We start from the raw sequence: 23245 nt of genomic DNA, 5'->3' as shown, positions 1-23245 counted from the left end.
AGGAAGCTCAGATATTCCTTCAGGCAATGTAAAGTACTGCAAACTTCTAGTAACACTTTGCTCAGTTTCTGCCTTGGTTATCTATCTTTATTTTGTTTCCCAAAGCTCTCTTCTTCCCTTGCTCTATAGCTCTGCTGCAAGATGAATGAATGGCAGCTGGATGATGCTGATAGTTTTCTCTAGAGACCTCAGAATATTCCCATTTTTTATACTATTTAAAAAATAAATAAAAATACACAAGCAAGAAATAATCATTCTCCTACACTATCCCCTAAAAAGTCTTGCATGTAAAAAAACCTGCATCAGTGGAGGTGTAGAATCAGAAACCTTAAAATTGAAGTGCTTGGATCAGAGTAGTGAGGCACCACTTCTACCCAAGCTGTTTGAACTTCTTTGCACTGTCTAGCCATGGATTTTTTTTTTCCTGAAAGAAGTTAACTTCATCATGAATCTTTATTCCTAGCTTTGCTCCTCTGCAGTTCACCTGGGCATTCAGACTCCCCAGATTCAGAGCAAGGTGTTGGACAGTGTCTCCCATTTTCTCCCATTTTCCCAGAAATCTATCCTATTTTAACCTCATTCCCAATAGCCTGGTCATACCCTTTTTTCTTAAGCTCAAACACACAAATAATTTTTGTTGTTTCTTTTATGTTTTAGCAATTCAGAAGCTGCCTAATCCTGTCTGAAGCCCACCCCCACATATGAACATTGGTATTTAGGCCCATATTTTGCCACTAATACTTCCATAAAGGGATTTTTACTGTATAAGCAATCCCACCAAAAGCAGAATCACACACCACAGAACAAAGTGCTGTGTAATAATGGCATGGGAATACTGATAGGTTGGCTTGAGTGCAATATCTTCGTATCCTGCAGTGATAAAAGGTATCTCAATTTGTTCTGAAATATTTCATATTTACACATTTTTCATAGTTCATCCTCTACCAAAATCTTCTATCTTACATACACAGCTGTATATATAAAGACATATACTGAACTCACCTTGCTGTGGAAAGAAGAGTCTTCTGATTCTTCATCTAAAGAAGGCAGAAGAGATATCACTCCTCTTTTTTTCAACTACAAAAATACACACAAAGAGACAACCCAATTAATCATGACAAGAACAGTAAAAGCCTCTTCCTTTCTGCCTGTAAACAGGGGTCCACTTTTGGGGAAGCACGGAAAATCTGGCACCCTACATTAAAGTAACTGAAAGTTTCAGGTACTCAGCACCCCTGAAAACTGGGACTTGATGCTGTTAAGTTTCAACATACCAGATATATTAGGGACAAATTTATTTTTGCTCCATGAAAATAATTTATTGAAAATCCCAGAACAACTGATTATCAACCAAACTACTCATCGAGCATTTTGCTACTGATTGTTTGATACAAACTTCATGTTGAACCTGCTCCTGATGAAAAATAACCACAGGCACCCTTCTCCTAGCTTCTCTTAGAAATGCATCACACTCAATCATTTTGGGGCCACTCAGAAGCACAAAGGGGAGGAGAAACAGTATTGATTCACAGCTGCAGAGGTGCTCCTCTCTCACACGCCACTCCTCCAGGAGGAAGAAGGGTTATTTACCTTCCCTCTCCAGCTCTCAGGTAAATGATCACTTACCTGCTGACCAGAAACATCAGTCCCAACTGAGTTACTCTGTGCTAACACAGAGGCTACAGATTCATCTGCTGATTCAGGCATGTCTTGCTGTAAGCGCTGGTGAAGCTCAGACATGGAGCTCTTCATCCCGGTAAGGATATCTTCCTTTCTTTGGCACAGCTTTATGATCTCTTCTTTTACAGCTTCCATTTCTCCCTAAGGAGTAACAACATCCATAAGCATCCATTACTCTTACTTAACCAAACAGTAATGTAACAGATGACACCAGTGATGCATCTTACTGGGACTGGGGCTATTTCCCCCTTTTCCTTTTTCAGGGCATTGGGACAGTTCCCCATTGTCACTGCAGCAGATGTCCAGATACATGCAAAACAGCAGCAACAGATTCAGCTCAGAACAGCACTTGCCACTTGTAGTGCACAAGCTGGTAGTCTGGAAGGAAACTGTGGCAGGCTGGAACTAATTTTAACTAGGTCCTGCATACCCAAGGGAACACTAGCTTCCTTCAGGACAAAGGGAATGCAGATGGGTTACATTACTCTGTGTGTCACAGCAGGTGATGTTAACTTCCAACTACCTTCCCTGGAAAAACCTGACACTAAGCACTTAGGATAGCCTTGATGAGGGCAAAGTCAGCAACAAGGGAAGCTCAGGGCTGAGTCTTTGATGAAGTTAAAGAAAGGAAACAAACCATTTGATGGGTTTTAGGGACATGTCTAGGGACAAAACTATCCCATGTCTTTGAATATCATACTGGGAGAAATGGTCCCCAATAAAGTGCAAGGAAAATATTTAATGTTCTGCAGGGACTAAACAATAATCCAAGTAACTCTGCACTAACAAAGGGGGAAATAAATCTGTCTTGGTCTCAGTCCTGGCCATGACAATTGCTCTAGCCAGTGTTCTGCCCTTAGAGTTTTCCTTACCACCCAGCCTCCAGGTGAGCAAAGAAAGCACAGCAAATAACAGAGTAAGACAGGGCAAGGAATAAATTGCTCTACTCTCTTAATTACTAAAAGTGCTAAAGCTCTTTGAAGCATTGTTGCTTGCTTGGAAAACCAAAACCTGGCTAAATATCCCATTACACACTGGCCTCAGTTGATCAGAGCAAGCTTTGATGCTGGGCCTGAAATCAGAACAGCAACGACTCCACACCATGCCCTATCATTAATGATGTTATGCCAGTAATAATCTGTAACAGATGAAAGCAGTAAGACTGCTGGTTCTGCCTTGACTACAGCTTATTCTGTTAATAACTCAAATGTGGTGGCATGACAGGGAAGGTGGAGGCAGAAACTCCAGCAAATTTACAAAGGACATGGGGAACTCTGCTTAGACAAGGATGTTTTTCTCTTTTTGTACACTCAAAACTACAAGATAAAATCTCGCAAAGGTAGAGGCAAGAAAATGTCACTGGAATGAAGAAACGGCCATCCATGACAATTTGGCATATTTTTATAAATGCCCACTAAGAACAATATATCTGTTTGTTTCATTGCAGCAGGAGACTCTCCAGCATACATTTACCATCTACTGTTTTTCAAACTTAGTCAGCCATAACTTCCTCAGAAACCAAATCTTTATTAACATCACTTCTTTATCTGAAACCTCTCAAGAAGATGGGCAGTTCTATCGCCCACTTCTATACATGCAATGCTACAATTCTGAAATGGGTTGTCTGCTAAAACAACAGCTATTAAAAAGAAAATCCCACACTCAAAGACAAAAAACAAGTAAGAACCAGGAAATGAGTCATGCTTAGTACTACATCAAGCCTCCAGCACCCAACCAGCTGACAGCAGAGCTACCATGTACTTAGGAGCCTCCTGAGTGATTACAGTTATTAGGCAAGTACAATATAAGTGTATTAGCTTTATTGTGACTGACTGGAAAAAACTGAGCATTTCAGAGGCACTTTATAAATAGTTATTACATTTAATTAGTAATTTCCTGGTTTCTGCAGTGCTGTCCTTAAAACACATCTTATTTTTGCATTAACAAATTAATTCATCCATTATAGAAAGATGCTGACTGCAGGGAGAAAAGCAACACATGTTTATCAGTTGATGAAAACACACTGCAGCAGTGAGGAAGGAAAGGAGTCTAATGAATTTAACCCTAATCAGAATCCCCAGAAGTACCATTGCATAATCAGCAATCAGAAAGGGACTCAGTTCTCTCCTTATGCACTATCCCAAGCTGCTACCTCAGGAAAACTGGCAGGATGCCGAGCACAGGTGAGTTATCAGTGCTGCATATTGTTTCACCAAAACAGCTGTCAGCTGTCATGAAAACAGCACTCAGCTTTTCTTAGAAATTGATACAGGTACAAATGACATATCAAAATCAATAAGGAGTATATTATGAAAGATATACCCAATTTGCAAACTAATATTAACTGTAATTAATTGCATGGTCACACTATGGCATTCAATTGTCTGCTTGACTCTGGTGGGGAAGGCAAGTACAGTGCTATTTCTCATGAAATAATCATCATCATGATTAGTGTTAGTCAGGACAAGTAACACACATGAGAGAGAAAACAGTGAAACCCACCTCTGGACAGTGAGTCTTCTGAGCCTGTGGTTGATCTTCATATGATACTTCAACCAAGTGGTTCTTTAAGAGTTGTTTCAACTTTTCAATTTCTTGCTCACATTCTTCTGTTTTCTTTACAGTTTCCTGTGAAATAGTAATCTTCATAAATAATTTTGAATTAAGGAGTACAGAAACAAAACTAGTCAGTAACACAGCAAAGATGAACTGAAGAGTAGTGAAGCCTCCTTTGCACCTCTAGTTACATGTAACAGAAACTGTGTTTGCTCTGCTAACTTTGCACAAACTCACTAAGTTTATTATTCACTTGCTAAGGACAAACAAACCGCTCTATCCCCAAGATGAAGTACGGTGGATTATTCTGCCTAGAAGCACATCTTTGCTTACTCCAGAGTAGAACTACAAATTTGGCTATAAAATGGAAATAGAGTATATTTCATTACATTCATTACAATTTATAAAAGGTTGGGGGGAAAAAAAAAGAGAAATTACAATATTTCGTATCAAGTTAGAAACCCTACCTGTTTTTTACTGGTGCTGAAGTCCTTACTGCAGCTAGTTCTGCACTGACCAAAAATGAAGTGTGCCGTACACCAGGCAGACACTGCAGCTCAGAGAATAAGCCAACTACAGTATCTGACAATTTGAATACTTCCCATAAAAATGATAAGTAGTCCCACCATGTGAACTTCCTCTTCTTACATGGCTTATAGGAAAACATATCATATGTTATAAATAGCTAAATTCACTTTTACTCATTTGACAGTAACAGCAAAATCTCATCAACTCCCAGCTTGACTGTTTAGGGCAATCTCCCCACAAACTCATATTTGTCAGTCACAGCCTGTCATGATGTGTCTGGTAATTAAGAAATTGTCACATTTACAAATCAGAATATTTTGTGAAAACATTGAATATGCACAGCACTTGGTGGCTCTGTGTTTTCTGACCCACAGGCTGAGAACCAAAGACTATCTAAGGACTGTTCCTCAGGTGTCTGCAAAAGGTAATGAAGAAACAATGAAGTCAACAGGCTTGAACTTACTCTGCTGACAGCAGCACCTGAATGACCTGACAGGTCAAAAATCTCACTGCAAAGTATGCACAGACTGACTTTCAGAGCAAAGAGTCTCTCCTGCTACGAACATAACAGAGTCATTTCTACAGTCACTTCTTCAAAAGAACACTCCCTCTCAAGAAAATGCAGACAGATAAGATTCTAAGTAATCATTATTATCTTACTTACATGTTTTAAAAGAAAGAAAAACCTATTTTCTTCAGTTAATAAAAGAAAGCCAAATTGAAGAGAAAGATATTTAATTATGGCCTATAATCTTAGTGCCATAGCTAAAGAATCAGAGGAGGAAAAAAAACAGAATAGGTCTTCTCCTGCTCAGTTTTAAAGACCTTCTAAAAGGGAGATTCTCTTACTCACACCTTCACTTCCATATGAATAGGAGTGTTTAGTAATAGGTTGAGTACTACCTCAACTTTCCTTGGCTTACTAAAGAATATGAATATTTTGTATACAGACTCCAATGTCTTCAGTCACAGGTCAATACGTGATAAAGTCATTTGCCTGAAGATAACTCATCTGTTCCCTGCCTTCCACTCAGGGACAAGAAAATCTGATTTTATCCTTTATCCAATACACCAAATGATACCATATCTGTTGGACTTAATCTCTTCCTACAAGTGTTGCCTGTCTTTTGAGTTATTTCCTGCTTAACATTTGCCCTTGACTTTTCATATCGTGGTAACACTAGAAGACCGACCCATGGAAAAGGCCCACCTGCCTTTAGTGTATTTGTCTTGGAAGAGCTTAGTGAAAATGAGCTCAGTAAGCCAACAGATATGCAAATACTGCCACTCTCTCACACAGAAAACCAGTAGAGGCAGATGTGGCTTCCAACTCCTCTTCCTGATGACGTTATTTAGGTGTGGTACTTAACGAGCCACAATAAAAAACAGAGGGCAATGTTCAACGCAGATCTAAGTCACCGAAAATCCTGCCCCAAAGCACTTGCTATACCTATTGCAGGTTTTGTTTCTGTTATATAGTTTCAAGTGTTACAATGCAATTTAATTATACAGAAGTTACCAGTGCAACATCCCATTGCGTCATCCACAGCAAAAGATGGGCAAACTCATCCACACACTGATCCCCAGGGAAAGAAACCCCATGTATATATTTCTACAGGAAGCTTACTACCTTTTTGATGCAACACTCAAAATGCCATATTTTAATAGTTTTATCCTTTGTTACATCCTAGCTGGTACTAGACTTGTATTGTAATACTGCTGCTTTCAAACCATTTAACTGCACTGGAAAATCTCTTTTGCACAGTTTGATAAACTAGCTGCCAAGAATTGCAATTTTTCCAATCTGTATTCTCACAAAGAAATTTCACTCAGCTACAGATTGATGGATGCCTACAAGGTAAAGGCAAATGCTGAGCAAAGAAAGGTTACAGCTTTACAAAGAGGACAAAAATCTAAACCTTGACCTAATGCTCCACACAAACCAGTTACAAGTGTCATGATAATAATTCAATTGCAAAGTACTCTGTTTCTGATGGTTTTAAAGTGTTTTGAAAATTTTCAAGTATTTGATCTGTAACTCTGAAAAAGGTACATTTTACCACATCCATTTTTTCAGACCTAATAAACTGTACGGATTAAAAAAAAAAAAAAAAAGGGATCATAGGGATCATAGATCTCATATGGTCATTGCTTTTTTTCTGAACTCCATAATCATGTGGCATGTTTTCAGTTTTTTTCTTTGTGTGGTGCTCTTAATTTCACAAACTGCAAATCAAAGATGGACATTCACATTTTAGCTGACACTTGTGTCTGCCTGGCCTTTGAAATGCCCAGTTAGATGTTCTAAAGCATTCTGCTTTACTGTAATAGGTTAGGAAAACTGTATCAGCAAAGATAATGTAACCTTTTTCTAGGTGCTGCCCTCATCCTGCCAAGAAATGGATGGGCCACCTGAGAATTTTCATATCTCTGCTGATGTGGGAACGTGCGTAACCCAACTCCAGGTTGCCTCCAACCTGGGCAATGGAGCGTGACAGGCCCTGAATTAAAACCTTCCTGAGCTGGTACAACCACATCGCTCAGTGAAATGCTGCAGAGAGATTCCTTCAGGTCTGGAGCTGTTCATAACCCTCACTGCCCCGAGTTAACACTCATTAACCTGCCAGCACTGCCTTCTTCTAGGGCCGTGCATCACATCGATGCTGTTGTATCATTTCTGTTCCCAAACCTGGTTTGGCCAACAGCATCTCCAGGCTCCCTGTCACATGTTGGCCTACCTCAAAACAATGAATTAACCATGACACAGCTGTAGGAAATGGTCACTTTCCTGGCTCACTGATCTGGATTAGTAAAAGGCCTTCTGCTGTCAGCTGTTTCTATATAATGGCTGCCAACAAGAATTTCCATGGTAAAGATAACTTTAAAGACTTGGTGTGGACTTCACTCATCAGTGCAAACCTCTGTCATAAGACACCTGAGCCTTCATTTCTTCTACAGTATGTTAAAACCACATGGTGTCAGCTGTGACTGAATCGGAAAACTGAAATGTATTTCAAGACTACTGAGTGTGCTTTGTTGCAGTATCAAATGAAACAGGAAAGAAAAAAAGAACAAAAAAAAATTCCCCAAAGAAGACATAGTAGGCATAATTATGTGTCTGCAATAGCAATATTGTTTAAAGATCAAAATTACTATAAAGTAAAGGTGGTTTAGGTGACAAGAAAAAAAAAAATCAATTACCTCAAGTAGGTCATTTTGTTCCTTAGTAATTTTTTCTAATTTCTTCAATTCTCTCAAGAGTTTTCTTGCTCTTTTGAAGACTGAGAAAGGTTGCATTTTCATCGCTGGTAGCTGAAGTGCTTCTTCATAGGACTGTATATGAACAATAGTCTTCTGCATGGGACCAACATGCTCAAGTATAACCTATCAGGACACAGACAGATGATGGATGTGATAGTGAGTTAGAAAAAATGAACATCGAAAACTTATACTACACTCTTATGATGTGCAAAAGTTCTCTTTGGTCAGTTTCCCATTCAAGAGGAATATTTTTATCCCCCTATGGGCCATTCACTTAAGAATTGGACTCAGTGATCCCTGTGGGTTCCTTCCAATTCTCAATATTTTGTGATTCTATGAATCTTGGAACAAAGAAGTGAAAATCCACAGTGAGGTTGTCTAAAGCAAGACAAAGATACATCTTTCATTTACAATTCTTCTTTTTTTCAGTGTATACATACATAAAGTTTGCACAGTGACAAAAAAAAGTCACATTCAGATTAGGTGCTATTTACTAAGTGGGTCATTTCAAAGCAGAGTATTATTGGCAGTGAAAACAGTTAAAAACCTGGTGCAAACCCTTTGATGTCACTCTAGCAAATTCTGGGTTTTGCTGTTTGTCCTGCACACCAGTAGTTTTATGATGGTCCCATAAACAGTGTATCAACATAGCTGAGATGATGAATTGGGATGGAAGTCGGGGAAAACCTGTGAAGTGGCTTTTCTGAAGACAGTATTTCATACCACAATACCTCAAGTGAATGCACAGTTTACAACCACCTTTATCAGTTCTGGATGAACAGAAATATGCAGTTTCATACCACAAAACTTATTTTATGGAAGACTCAGTGATCAGCTTCAGAAAGACAGAATGGTAATAACCAACACATAACATCTTGGTTCTCCTAAAGAAGTATGAAATCTTACAGAGACCTCATTCAGCTGGGAACTTCAGAGGAAAAAAAAAAAAAAAACCAAACAAACCACCTATGGGTTTTTTAATTACTAACATTTTTGTTAAATTCCCTCTCAAGAAGATTTCATTTTGAAATGCCTCAGTTGGAATAAAGATGCTTATTCTCTCTTTCACAAGCAGTCTGCATCAGGAATTTTTTGTTATTAGCGTATTATCCTGGCTTTGATTCTAAATAAGGAAGTGAACATTATTTTTCAGAAGAAATATTACCTTAGTTTTTCCACACAATGCAGTGTGGAAATTACAAAATTGTTCTCTGGATAACAAAGCTGCAAAGCTTTGTTATGAGAGTTACAAAGCTACGAGAGGTATGAGGACATTTTCATTCCTCATCTGCAAATGCCTTTTGCATATCAGTCAGGTAACACTGTGGACTGCATGTGTTATGAAATAAAAGATACTATAATGCTTTGCTTTATGCAGAGACATGAAAAAACATCTGGCCAATGTATCTTTGCAGTGAAGGCCCTGCACAACTTTATGGTAAGTCACTTCAGCCTACGTTTCCAGAAACATCTGCTAAAGTTTGTCCATTTTTGAAAAAATAGGGCCTCATTTTCCAAATTTCAGATTACTGTTTCATGCCACAAGTAGAGTGGTGTGCAGCAAGGGTATCTGAAAATTAGGCCGTAAACTTCCCAAAAGTGGAGATCCTCAAATATGGCAGCTATGTCTGACAACATGTGCTTAAGTTACACACTCGAGTTCTCCGTGGGTGTGTTCTCAAGTGTGCTTTAATTTTAAATGCTTTGTTCAAAACATGACTGTGCTCCTTGAAAGGGTCTCTCAACAGTCTCCCCTTAAGGTTTACATTGATCAGATGTCTTGGATGCAAACTGAATTCCTTTCTAATGAAACTAATGCAGGTGATACTCTCCAGAAGAGCTTCTGAAGACAACCAGCTACTAATGGATGTCCATTCTACAGGATCAGTCCGAAGTAAGCCCCAAGACACATACAACACAGATACCAAGTCCTCTGCACCAATTGTTTTGCCCTACCAATGTGCTCCTTTTGGATTTTAGAGTACTTGCTACTGTAGAAACATGCAGCAGAAACCATGTCCGAAATAGTACTTTCAATCTTTGATCCCAGAGTTAAAATTTGTGTCATACTAGCATTTCAAGATCACATACTAAAAACTTGTTCATGGTGGTTTGCAGTCACTAACATCCTTATGCTTCTGAAACCATACTTACACTAACTTCTGCATACATATACAGGGGAAAAAAGCCCATATACAAGTTTTTACAGACCTGTCCATGCTTAAGTTGGTCTTTAGGAGAAAATTCTAACAGATCGTCTGATGACAGGATTGTCTTCATTTCTGCAACATCCTTCTCAAACACTTTCACATGAGATTCAATGGCATCCAATTCCTAGATTTTGGGAAAAGAGAGAGTATTTGTAGACTGTACAAATACCACAGCCAGCTTGCATTTCTGCCTTTAAACTTACATTTAAAAAGAAACACTGAAAAACAAGTTCAGCATTTGCAGGATATGTTAATGGATGCTCGCAATCAAAAGCTTAGTTACTAGAAATTACTCCATCATAACTTCTGAAGGAATTAAGTATTTGAGATCACCTGGTCTGTTTTAAATCCTTAATACAGAACTGACAGATCCTGGAAAAGTCACATTATAAATTACCAGTACTGAGAAGACAGTTTTCCAGTGGTGACAGATAGCAGCATAGGAAACTACTCTAATTACACTATTGCAGTTTCCTGTGCAGAGTCTTACAGCAAATGAATCACATACAGGAGAGCTGCTTGTGAATTCTCACAGAGTCACAGAATAGATCAGGTTGGAAGGGACCTCAGGAGGTCTCTGGTGCCTGTCAAAGCAGGTCACTTGGGGCCTGACCCTGCTGAGATTTGAGTATCTCCTGGGATGGACATGTTACCCCACCTATGGGCCCCGATTAAATGTCTGACCAATCTCACTGCAGAAAAAATCCTTCCTAGATGTAATTTCCTTTGTTATACTTTAGGTCTGCTCATCTTTTCTCTGCACACCCCAAGAAGAGTCTGGTCCTGTCCTGTCTATAGTCTTCATTTACATAGCAGCAGACACCAGTAATATCCACACTCCCACCCCCAAGCTGCCTCTTCTCTGGGCTGAACCAACCCAGGTTCCCAGCCTTTCCTCCTACACCTTGTGCTAATCCTGAACTTTACAGCTTAATTAGTTACCAAAAGCCTTCTGATGGTTTGTTTCCAGACAATTAATTTCCTTGCTTGGCACAACCACTAAACCCTTTTCCCTATGCAGGTAACATAATTCGTATTTCATAACATATGATGAAGCTCTGATAAAAGACACTGATGGGTCACCCAGACTTACATCAGCCACATGCAGGATCTGTGGAAGAATCTCTGCTATCTCATGCTGTAAAGTTGCTACTTGGTCATCTATTTCATGCAGCTGTTGCATTACACTGCTGGTTTCAAAGACTGGTGTCAGCTCCTCCAGCTCCACGTAAACACCGTGCAGAACATTTTGCTTTTGCTCCGAGTCTTCCAAAGCCATCTGGGGACAAAATAAGAGCTTAGTTTGATCCATCAGTGGTGAGCATTAGCACTTTGACAATATAGATATGTTCAACATCTGAAAGTATTCATATTTCATGAGTGTCAACGGTAACTATTTTTCACTCAAAGGATTTACTGAAAGTGGTAAATTATTTATGTCAGCAAGACTTAAGAATGGAAAATTGCATCTCTACAGAGCAACCAGTTCTGACAGGGCCACATATCTGCATCAGCACTTACCTGCAGGTCATCAGTATGCTTGCGTAAGCTTTTTGCAGAGTCACTTTGAACATCTGTTCTTAGCAAACAGTTGGTGCTTTCTATCCAATCTTTCACATTCTTCAAGAGTTCATCATACTCTTCCATCTTGTTGGCAGCCTAGGAAATGACAGGATTTAACAGAAAGGCACAAATGAATTGCTGTTCACTGTGTAGGATAAATGCATCTGTGGACAGGATTAAAAGAAAACAGGATGTGTTTTCACTGTGGCCAATTAAATTAGTACGGTGAAATAAAAATCACTATTTTTCTGAAACAGTTTCGTGATTTCAGGCTATCTCCTCTAATCAAAGGTAATTTTGGTGCTTACATGCTTACATTTCATGGAGGCATTGCTGCAATTTATATGGCAATGTTGCTTTAATAGACAGCCCATTAGCAGAGAAACAAAGAACCATCTTTGCACCCACCGAGGGGTGTGAATTCCCCACACTAACCCCCACCAACCACGGTGCAGACCCACCAGTCCTTTGGGGTAGCAGCTGGAGGCAAGTTTGCCACTCCAAAAACTCCAGCTATAATATGCCAATGCACTTACAGCAGGCTTGTGACTCTACTCATTTGTCAGCCTCTGATGTTTTATGCAAAGCCTTCACTCTCTTTTTTTTTTTAATGAGATGTGATTTTAAAGGAACTTTTACACTTGCACCTACCTTGTTTAAAATGGCAGTTCTGCGCTCTGCAAGCTGTGAGACCTGCTGGTAATGCTGAAGAGGGGTCACCAAGATATCCATCAACTCCTGTGCATGGCAGGAATTCTGCTCCACTATATCTTGCACTTCTGCATCCAGTTCATTGAGTTTGTAATGCCAAAGGTCCAGCATATCCCAGATTTGCTGCACACGGAGAAAAAGGAAGTGAAATGTAAGGTCAGACTCAAAGATAACAGCAGTGTTATTTATTCTTCACGTGGGGTATGTGGAATTGCAAAGATTTCAGAACTGATATGCTGAGAACAGAACACTCTGCATCTACTGGACTGATTCACAGTTGAAAAAATGACGTCTTTTCCTGTGAGAAAGAATTGGTAAATATTCACCAGCTAAATGTTTGTTTGTACTTCTCTTTCTACAGACATAAAATGAATGGAAGACCACTTTTTGCTAAACCAGGCTCTGTAGAAACAAACAATAATCTTTCAACACAAATTTTTTTCTTTTCACAACATTACCTTCTGAACTTCTTTGGCTTTGGCAATGTTTTCACTCTTCTGTTGTAACATCTTTTCAATAGCTTGCAGGCCATTGTTAATAGTTTCTGCTTTGCTTTTCAGCACGTACTGAGGAGAGTTCTGCAAGATTTCAGAGCTAACCTGTCAGAGCAAAGAGAAAACAATAGGGGAGATTACAAAGATCTGCCTGTTTCTGTGCACCACCTCACCAAAAATATTCAAATTCTTTTTATGTTTCTCTTGACAAGTCACTTAAAAACACAAGAGTGGAATTACATTTGCAGGGAGAAGCATCGACATGAGCAGGTTCAATGTCTACATGGTGTTCAATAATTCCTTCTCATTAAAAAATTACTGCCTCAGAAAGGCAGTCCCTGAGGAAACAAGCAATGAGACACTGCAGCTCCCTGGGTGCTTTGCTTCAGCTGCCCCTGTTCTCATCCCTAACAGAGGCTGATGATGCTGCATTGTGGAAAGGGTCACATTTAGATTTATGCTGTAAGAAACCCAGAATGACACCTTCATGTCTCAGCCGACTGCTATGACTTCCATGTAACAAGTAAGGGAATATGAAAGTGCATCAACGTACAGCGAATTTCTAAATATAAACTTAAGAGATTTATCACTGAAATATCACTGAAATAAAAAGCTCTGAGCACCATGAAGTATATGGAACTTAATTTCACTCTGCAGAACTCCATAGAAATGAAAAGTTGGTACACTGGAGGGCCTGATTTTCTGTGTAAAGAGAAAAACTTTCTTCATTAAGATACCAGGTTACTATGGACTAGATGAGGTGCAGGGAGTGAGAAAGTCCTTGCTTTTAGCCCAGAGTGACATTTTTGCTTACTAAACCCTGCTAGCTGCTAGGGTCAGCCAAGCACCAGGAAACTGTTAAATTGTGGTAAATTGTTTGTGTGCTGCAGCCCTACGATTTAGGGGGCATATGCACACTGGACAGCTTAATGCTGCCTTGATGCAAAAGATTTTTAGTTTAATAGTTATTCTAGTTTAAAGCTCCTAATACCGAAATACTTTATCCATGTTGTGGGAAGAGGACTTGATATAACTTTTAGTTAATAAATTTATCATCCATTTTTATTTATCAATGTTATTAACATTATTTATAGATGCCAACATAAGACCACTATACAAGTAGCCACAGTAAGACGCTGTATTGATAAAACTGCATTAATCAAATTAAATATATAGCCAAAAGAACTACAGTGCTCCTCTCCAAGGCTCATGCTTATACAAAAGGAGCTATGAAGTCCAGTCTGTACTTAGTGCCTAAGATTCCTTGGAAAAAGGAATTCAGATTGTAATCACTAAACACCTGACCATTATCCTGACCAAACATGAAAAATTATCAATCGTTGTAGTGCCAGTTTCCAAAATAGAAGAGAATCATGTATGAGTGATGTGACACAGCTGGAAATGAGAAAGCAGATCAAGCACTGACTTATATATTTCCTCAGGAAAAAATGCTGCATCTGTCAGTGCTCTGGTCATCAGCAGGGCAGGATTTTAATTTCAAAACTTCTTACTGGGATAAATTAATTATTTATGGCATCAAAAGTACAATTTATTTACACTGTTTGGTTAGCAGAGTTAGAAGAAAGCAGAATGCCATTAAAATATGACGAGTTAACTCAATTTAACACATGATGGTATCTTCTAACACATAACTAAACTGACCTCCAGTTGCACTACGATTTCTTTTGTTTCCTAAATGCATTTTGAAAAATTCCAAGACAGTTTATATTGTTTTCCAATACCTAAATGTGAAAAGCAAATGTTATCTAGCTTCCAGGACCAGTTCTTTCACTCCAACATGTAATGTGTGTAACATGTGTACATTGGGATAATCTTTTAGCTAGGTAAATGAAACTGTAAACAACAACCCCACCCCCCAAACATAAATATTGTTTTATTTCTCCTCTCTCCTATCCAGTTGCTACTTCTGAAAAGACGGTTCCATTTTGAAACGGAAAACATAAAGTTAACCAAATTAAAACTAATAAGCTGTAGTTAATATGCTGCTAATATAATGCCACATAAAATGAATGAATAATCTGACAGACACTAACAAGTAACTGGATTTCAAAACTGTTTTATTAAACCTTCAATTTTTATCAAATTAACTGAAATTTAGCCTTTAAAATTAGCATTAAACATAATTATTTCTGAAATATAAGAACTGAAATATTTTATTTCCTTTTAAAAGGTAATACAAATGAATCTTTAAAAATGGTAATAATAATAATACCAGTTTAAAATCTGATCCCAAACTTAAAGTATTACTCCATTTTCCTTAATTTTGCTCACATTTAACTGTTTATATCCTCTACAGATAGAAAAAAATGCAAAAAAACCCCCAAAAAACACCAGTGCAATGTTATTTAGTTATTTAAATTCCCTGCCTGTTTTTAAAGGAAGGCAACCACATCCCAAGGGATGGTAACAAGAACTGTGCCATGATACCCTACTGTGTGTGCAAATTACATTAAAAAATCCTGTTTCAAAGTCCTCTTTTAACCCAGTTTTGAAAATACATTCTCAGTTAAGCTATGCAAACTTCCCAGTCAACTTTAACTACTAGTTCACAGTTGAAAAATCAGACTGGATAGAAGACAGAATTCATATCATATTAAAACTTTATTGCTAGAGGTTCTGCCATGTCCAATTTTAATAGAGAAGAAAAATATTATATTCAGACAGCCTACTGTAAGGATATTCTAAAAGGAGACAGCATGAGGAATCTTTCCTCATGCATAAATTTTCACTGAAGGGAAAATGCAAACAAAACCAATCAATGTTTCAAGTTGAAATTTATAGTTACAACATTCATCAAATACTGCTGTACTTATTTATACATTGCTAAAAGGTAAGTCTGAAAATTACATCAACAGTTACCTTCTCTTCTAGGTCATGCAGTACTTTCTTGCAGTCCTCCAGCTGTGTTTCAATCTCTGCAGGAACTATTGTATACATTTCAGAATACTTGATCCGGAGTTTCTCCATGATATCCTGTAGAGCTTGACTTTCTTTACTGATCACACTCTGAAGCTCCTACAAAATTAAGAATAAATAACTTCAGCAGTTTTACCCAGTTTTCACTCAGGTAAAGACACATACATGGTGCATTTTATAATTCCTACAATGACTATGGTTTGGAAAAGTTGTTTTTGGGATAGCAAACCTAATTTGACTACTTCTGCAAGCAGATGAACTTTAAGAAATACTCACTCATTTGATCAAATGATGCTTTTCAATCTGTAAGAATTAAATAAACTTGATACTACTCCACATTGGGCAACTGACGCACTGATGCTCATTGACAGTTGCAGCAAAGGACCCATTTGAAGTGCCCCTGTGATTAAATGTTAACCTTTGTGCTTCCCCTTTTGCCAAAAGTGCATTTTCTCTTTGAAAGACGTTTAATAGCCAACGTCCACTCCTTCATTATTATAAACAACACAAAGGCCACAAAAAGCAACAGGTTTCAGGCTGAAGTGTCTGCTTTCAGGCAATTACGTAGAGCAGCACAGTGGGCTCCTTTCAGAGCAGCAGTTTCCAGTTCTGCATGAAGAATGTAGGTTTTATGAGATAAAAGAAACCTGAACAACTGTCTACAGCCTGTGGCCTAGAAAGAAAATCCGATCTAAGTCCTCTTGCAGAAAGAATGAAGAAACTCATTTGTTTTGGAGGTTTTCTAGAATTTCAAGTTGGAAGGTTCTGTTTGCTTGCTTTATGGTTCCTTTCCCCCAATGCTCACCTGTTTGAGAAACTCAAATGTTAACCCAAGTTATTGGGAAAAATTATCTAAAGCTCCTACCAGGCAATGAAAGACATTAAAATTAACTGCCTTTTCTTCTTCAATCAGGAGTAATGGTAATCCATTAGCTCCTAGTCTTCACTCGGCAATCTTTTCCCTCACATGAATACAACACACAGAAGAAACATGTAAGAGACTGAGATTGATTTATTTCCTGTCATCCCACAACAACTGAGTGTGATATTAAAAAAAACCCTCAAAGCCATGAAACAGCTGTGCGTCTCATTTTCTCACAGAGAAGGCTGCTGTTGTCAAATGGCCCAAGTAAGATTGTGCCAACATTTACAGGAGCTTATAGATTCCCTGACCTGAATCTGAAAGAATCAGTTACAACACTGATAAAAAACAAAGCATGTCTCTGCAAACTGGTGTCTGTATATTAATGCATGTTCACATTTCACAGATTATTTAGCTGGAAAGCAGATGCTACAGATTTTAGAGAAACAAGGTTTTCTTTGGAAGCAAGGGATGAAATTGCTCTGCAGATTTTCGCTTAATGGTATTTGCATTACGTAAAACTAATGAATTTTTCAACCCTTTCAGCTGAATCTTCTCAAAAGGAACAGGCCTGCTGTGACACACTGTTGCAAAGAAATCATGTGATGGGATTTCTGCTAACATTTCCTTCTGCCATTGCTGTCAGGAACAAGGACAAGGCCTAGACTCACTTTTGGATGAGTTTTAGGTGCTCAGAGTGTCACAGGTTGAATGTGAGGGACAAGAGCAGTCAAACACCTCCAGTAGTAACATTTACTCTGGATAGAAAGAACTCAGTGGAAAAGCAGACACAACTCTATTCTAATTCTAAATAATTTTAAATAGAAAACCAGCCCTTTCAGACAAATCCACAGTTTTCACTGCAGTAATGCTGTCTCATGGGTTTTCTGAACTTTCTCTTAAAGATGTAGCTAGCATTTATCTCTTACGCTGACTCTTAAGAAAATACTCCCATCTGTCACCATGGCCTTTGGCTTCTGCACTTTTCCTAGCCCTTTTGCCAGCTTTAAGTATCCACCTTCTAAAGAGAAGAAACTGTGGGGCACCCCCTTAGTTTTTGCATAAGACTCAGCAAAGATAGCCCAAATTTGTAATAGACCTTGTTGGCTAGAATAAATAAATGATAAGGTTCTGTAGTTAAAAGATAACTTGATTAAATACAATTAAAAATAAATTTTTGATCAAGGTTAAAAAAATTATGATAGCAATACAAACACAATACAGCCAAACTGAAACAAATATAATTAAAAAAATAAATAAACACACATTTGGGGGTGTTAGGAATAATAGCATTTCGTGAAGTCAAGAAATGACAGAAATGCATAGATTGTCACAGAGTGCTGGTGGCAGCTGAAGGGCATGGTCTTGATCACATTTTGATTTCTAAAAATCATTTACCAGGTTAACCTCCAATATGGGACATCAAAGCCAGAGCACCTGAAGCTGCCCTGGCTAGATATAGAGAGGGGGAAAGGGTGAAGGATGTACCCTAAGTAATCTTTCCTAAAAGGATTGCAACTGGCTTGAATTTCATGCAATTCGGAAATACTTCTGTGCCTGCTTACTGACCCACACAGAGGGAAAGGAACACCAACCAAGGACATGGCAGGGCCAGGCATGTTCTGCCAGGTTCATTCTCTTTAACTCAATGTGCATACACCTTGCCACTAATTTTATCTGGAGCAAGTTCAAGCACCAGCACAAGCCAGAAGATATTCCAAATGTCCCCACACAGTAACAGAGCCGATACCAACCTCCAGTTGTTCTGCCTTTCCATCAGCATCTTGCAATAACACAGATGCAGCATTCTGTAATGCATTTGTCACAGCACTTATTTCTTCAGTGACCTTGTTCCTCTCTTGAATCTCAGCTTTCACAGAATCCTTATGGTCTTGAGCCTTTTCATACAACCTATGAAAGATTGCCAGAAAGAACACAGTAAGTTTTAGATTCTACACTAAGTAGGAGCAAAGAGCATGTTTAATACAGATATTTTACAGATTTATATCCAGAACCACATTTGTCTGGACTTTAGTAATATTTTCTGTAAAATCTTTGAGTTTATGTCATTTGTTGTCTCAGTTTCTTCAAACTGAGTCTTCAGATATTGGTAAACAAAGTATTTTTGGTAGACCAAATCAGATACATTGGTAGACCAATCAGGCATATTTAAATAGCAAACAGGTCAGCTTCTCAGAGTCTGAAGATGCTGGCAGAGCAGATGTTGTTCACAAAGATTCCCGTGTCCAAAAGCAGGCATAGAGAAGGGCGAGTACAATCACAAATTTGCAGAAAACACTTAGGGCGAATTTTAGACAGTGGTACTCAGTAAGACAAAAGTTGCATTGCTGTAAAAAGCCCAAGGTTTGATTTTCCTAGGAGTGGCAGACCCACGTCTCATTCAAGTTCACAAGAGCTTGGAACCTCCAAAACTGACTATCGTTCCTTCTGATTCCTACTGCACTTGAACACACATTGCAGCCCACAAGTGATATGGTCAGGCTCAGGTCTTCTCCCTAAATAGTATCCCCCAACACCCATGCTGCAGACAGCAGATGTGTTAGATGGAGCATTGGTCTGACCCTGCAGAGCACTCGTCTTTTTAACCACATTACAGTTTTTATATATTCTTTAATATCCAATAAAATGCTATGCTTATAAATAGCCCTATGTCATATCTTTGACAGAAATTTCACACCACTTACTTTTTGCAGCGATCCTGCATTGCCTTTATCTCACATAAGGCAGGAAGGGCAGCTTCTGCCTCGGTGTTTTCAGATGTATTCAGGATGTTTCTTATTCGGTGAAGAAGTAAGAGCAAGAGGAGCTGTTGCTGGTTGATGTTTTCTTCAAAAGAGTTCACAAAATCTAGTAACTCTACCAGTTCCTCTCTGGTGGCCTTTTCTTTCTCTTTAAGGCTTTCTGGCTGTTCTTCCTGGAGCTTATCGAGAATTATTGTTTCTCGTTCCAGCTAAGTAAACAACCATGTCAAAGCATTAGATAAAGTGTTTTTCTTTTCCATCATCTTAAGTTACATTATTCATTTACTCATACGGGTGACTAAGTAGTGGGAATTACATAGCCAGAGCTTGAACCTCTGAAGGGTGCCAAAACATTTGGGTTTGCTTTAACAAAGCAAATAACCCCTTGCAGAGTTGTTCTGGGTTCAGGGAATATGCACTATAAATTTCCTCACCAATTTTGACTCTGGGTTCAAGAAAGGGTGGAGGTAACTGGCTGACCACTGGGTAGTAAAATGATGTTCTGCACTTATCTCAGCCCTTTACAGGCCATTTTACTGACAGCCACATCCCTACCACATTTCCCCAAACTTTCAGACGTTGAGTAACTCACCTCTTCATTGATGAATTTCCATTCCTGCTTTAGTTCTTCACAGTTGATTTCCAGCCCTTTCGCTGCCTCAAGCAAACCCAACCAGTTTTCCCACAGCACTGTTACAATCCTGCCCAGGGCCCTGTCACTTCCTCTGCATAATCTCATCAGCTCTCCAGAGATCTGCCTCAGCTTCACAAGATCCTCTTCAGCCGAGTCAATGTTGGAGACTAAAATCTTATAGGAGAAACAAACACGTAAATAAATAAAATGCTACAGTCAGAAGTATTAATGAAGTATTCAGTAACATGATTAGGATCCTCTAAGCTGGTTAAAGACAGTCATGATAAGAGAATTCTGTTGGCTAAGACTACAGAGAAAGATGGGGTAAATAAAACAAAACAAACAGAAGAATAGTGTGCCTGGGTAATTAGGTTCTTGTTACTTCTTTCTGGTTATTTGGAAGGGAAGAGAAATATGAAGCATTTAGAGACATATAAAATTACAAGTATGAGTACTAAAGGAGAAGACAGCAAAGAGGTTGATTATAGCACACGTCTGGTGGGGAGGCAGCAAGACAGTTGTGAGTGGGGAAACTGGAAATTCTGATTTTCAATTCTGAGGGAAAACAACAGCAATGTTAGAAATCTGATCAGTCCTGGTCCTGCAAAGAAGCAGTAAGGGATCTGAACAGAAATGCAACATGAGCTTAAGCACAGATAATGTTTGATTTCTACAGCAGTAAGATGCACTCATTTCACATGGCCTATTATAAACCATACATAAATATATTCTGTGGTTTTATATATATACATATATAAATACAGGATAAAGAATTTCACTTCTTTCTCCTGTGGTATCATTTGGTGTGCATAGCTGCATTAGTTTTGCACGAGCTTTTCAAGTTCTTCAGAACCTCTCTTACCTTGCTTTCTTCTAAGTGCTCCAATGCTTCTTTATAAGACATTGGAATTTTAGACAAAGACTGTCTAAGCATCTTTTCCAGTTTCTTAAGAGTATCACACACTTTATCTTTGGTTTTTGTGTAGCTTTTGTATTTTTCAAAATACCTGTAAGATACAATTAATCGACCAATTAAAATTTGTTGCTGTTGCTCCTCTCTACGAACACAATGCCCACTAGAATAAAAATTAACATAAAAATGTCTTCTGAACTAGTAGTCCTTAATGTTCTGCAAGTTATCATCAATTAGCATTTGTTATACGTAAGATATTTTAGAGGTGAAGGTACAAATGTCCCAGAGGCAAATATAGGTATGTATATCCATATTATCAGCCATGGAGCTGCTCCAATGAATTGTATGTCTTGATCTAAGATTCCATCCTCCTCAGGAATACCCAAAAACTACTTCCCAGTTTGTAACACACATTCTATTGTTCCTACGACACGTGGTCTGTACAATTCCAACTTTTTTTCTGTATCTTACAATCTCATTTCTATTACCAAAGCATTTATTCATTCATTCCTTTATCTCCCAAACCTTTTCTGTACATGTATCTGAAGACCCTTCAGATTTCTTTTGTACCTCAAGGAAGGAAAATAAAGCCTCTGTGTCTTGTTTGATCTTTACTTTCTCAAGCCATCCAAAGACATGAATTAGGACTCCACTGAAAACTATTCTAACCTCCACCAGCACTGAACTAGAGACTGTGGAAGTGTGTTTTCTTCTGATTCTGGCACCCCATGACCCTCAGTGAAGGCCCTATATGTACTTTTTGGACTATGCAACGAATTACTGCATTGTAAATTCCTAGCAATATGCTTACTGTGTGGTAATTTTCCTTACATTACAATCACATCTGGGAACACAGGAATGCTTACACTTCTTTCTACTGTATTACCTGGTTCTATCAGAACAGAAACACCACCACATTTATTTTCAGCCATGTTTCTCATAGTAAGGTACATAATCTAGGAAGATCTCTTAAACTTACCTATGTTCATCAGCTTCCTTTCTCTGAGCCTTCTTCCTTAAAGCCAAACTCTTATTGACCATTTCTGTTAAAGTATTTTCCAGATGTACTTTATCTTCTGGTTTTACTAGGCTTTTCAGCTTGGAGTGAAAGTTTTCTACATCAGCCTTTGCAGAGTTGAACTCTTCCTGTTTCCATTGTGGGGTCTGACAGATCTCCTCTGAGCTACAGAGCTCTGCTGCACCAGCCTGGATTTGAGCTTCAAAGTCCTCCAGCAATCTGGCAGCCCTCTGAAGGGTCTTGGTATAAAGATCACCAATCTCACATGCCTCCTCCAGAGCACTCTGAAAGAATTATAGAGACGAAGGAACAATCAAGAAAGGCTGCTGTACTCCTCTGGATCACCAGCTGATCTTAGAATTTCACACCTGGCTGTCTTTGAGACCAATGCTCCCAGAACTGGCCTGAGGAAGTAAGGGAGGACACGTGGCAAATGCACTCTGCTACCTAAGGTAGTCACAGAGCAGTGCTCTCAACCATAGGACAGGGGTTATGAGGGAACTGCTAATATTGGAAAAGTCCAGAGAGAAGGATGGCAGGGCAGAAGAGGTCCAAGATTCCATAATGGACATGGCAGTATGTTCAGACAAGGAAAGCCCACATGTTGACACTGTATTCTGCTCCAGGGGATATCTCCACTATGACTTGCCAAACTGCTTCTTGCTAAACCCTCTTCGTGTATGTATTTCTACACCGAACGTGTGACTTTGTCAGCTCTTGGATTCCTGCAGGGCAGAGAAACTTTGGCACTGTGCTCTCTACACAATACCCAAGTTGTGAAGTACAGCAAACTGGGAAATCTGGCAGCAGGACCATAAATCAACCAAGGGATGCTGAGTGCCTCTTCCTGTTATTAACTACCACCTCATATTTCCTTATTTGTATCCATTGATGTCTTGGGCAGGCAGGGCACAGGTCTTCTTGACCAGAACACAGTTTCAGAACCTCTTTGCTATAAGTCTTCTGGTTTCCAACATAAACTTATTCACTGACTCTTGATCCTTATATTAACACTGCACTTTACCTTAAGCAGCCCTTTTCCACTCATGAAGTTTGCCTCCATCCTAATTACACCTCTCAGATAGATTTCCCACTTTCCCTCACCTAACAGGTTGA

General features: G+C 38.8%; 1 protein-coding gene across 1 annotated transcript in view; it reads right to left on the bottom strand.

The window, feature by feature from the left end:
- The window catches only part of SYNE2 (spectrin repeat containing nuclear envelope protein 2), a 179798-nt gene that overhangs the window by 75721 nt on the left and 80832 nt on the right, over positions 1-23245 (bottom strand). The window contains exons 51-65 of the mRNA XM_051769854.1: positions 22091-22413; positions 21061-21205; positions 20157-20372; positions 19508-19773; positions 18557-18713; positions 15884-16039; positions 12968-13108; positions 12450-12632; positions 11757-11894; positions 11329-11514; positions 10237-10359; positions 7966-8148; positions 4183-4308; positions 1627-1821; positions 1003-1077 (exon numbers count right to left, since the gene is read on the bottom strand). Coding sequence (XP_051625814.1) covers positions 1003-1077; positions 1627-1821; positions 4183-4308; positions 7966-8148; positions 10237-10359; positions 11329-11514; positions 11757-11894; positions 12450-12632; positions 12968-13108; positions 15884-16039; positions 18557-18713; positions 19508-19773; positions 20157-20372; positions 21061-21205; positions 22091-22413 — 2613 coding nt within the window. The remainder of the gene's footprint in view (positions 1-1002; positions 1078-1626; positions 1822-4182; positions 4309-7965; positions 8149-10236; positions 10360-11328; positions 11515-11756; positions 11895-12449; positions 12633-12967; positions 13109-15883; positions 16040-18556; positions 18714-19507; positions 19774-20156; positions 20373-21060; positions 21206-22090; positions 22414-23245) is intronic.

Source organism: Manacus candei, unplaced genomic scaffold, assembly GCF_025592945.1.
Source record: "Manacus candei isolate 608988 ecotype Guabito, Panama unplaced genomic scaffold, ASM2559294v1 h1tg000113l, whole genome shotgun sequence".
Lineage (NCBI taxonomy): Eukaryota > Metazoa > Chordata > Aves > Passeriformes > Pipridae > Manacus > Manacus candei.
Note: the sequence above shows the minus strand (reverse complement) of the source record. Positions and strands in the feature narration are given on the sequence as shown.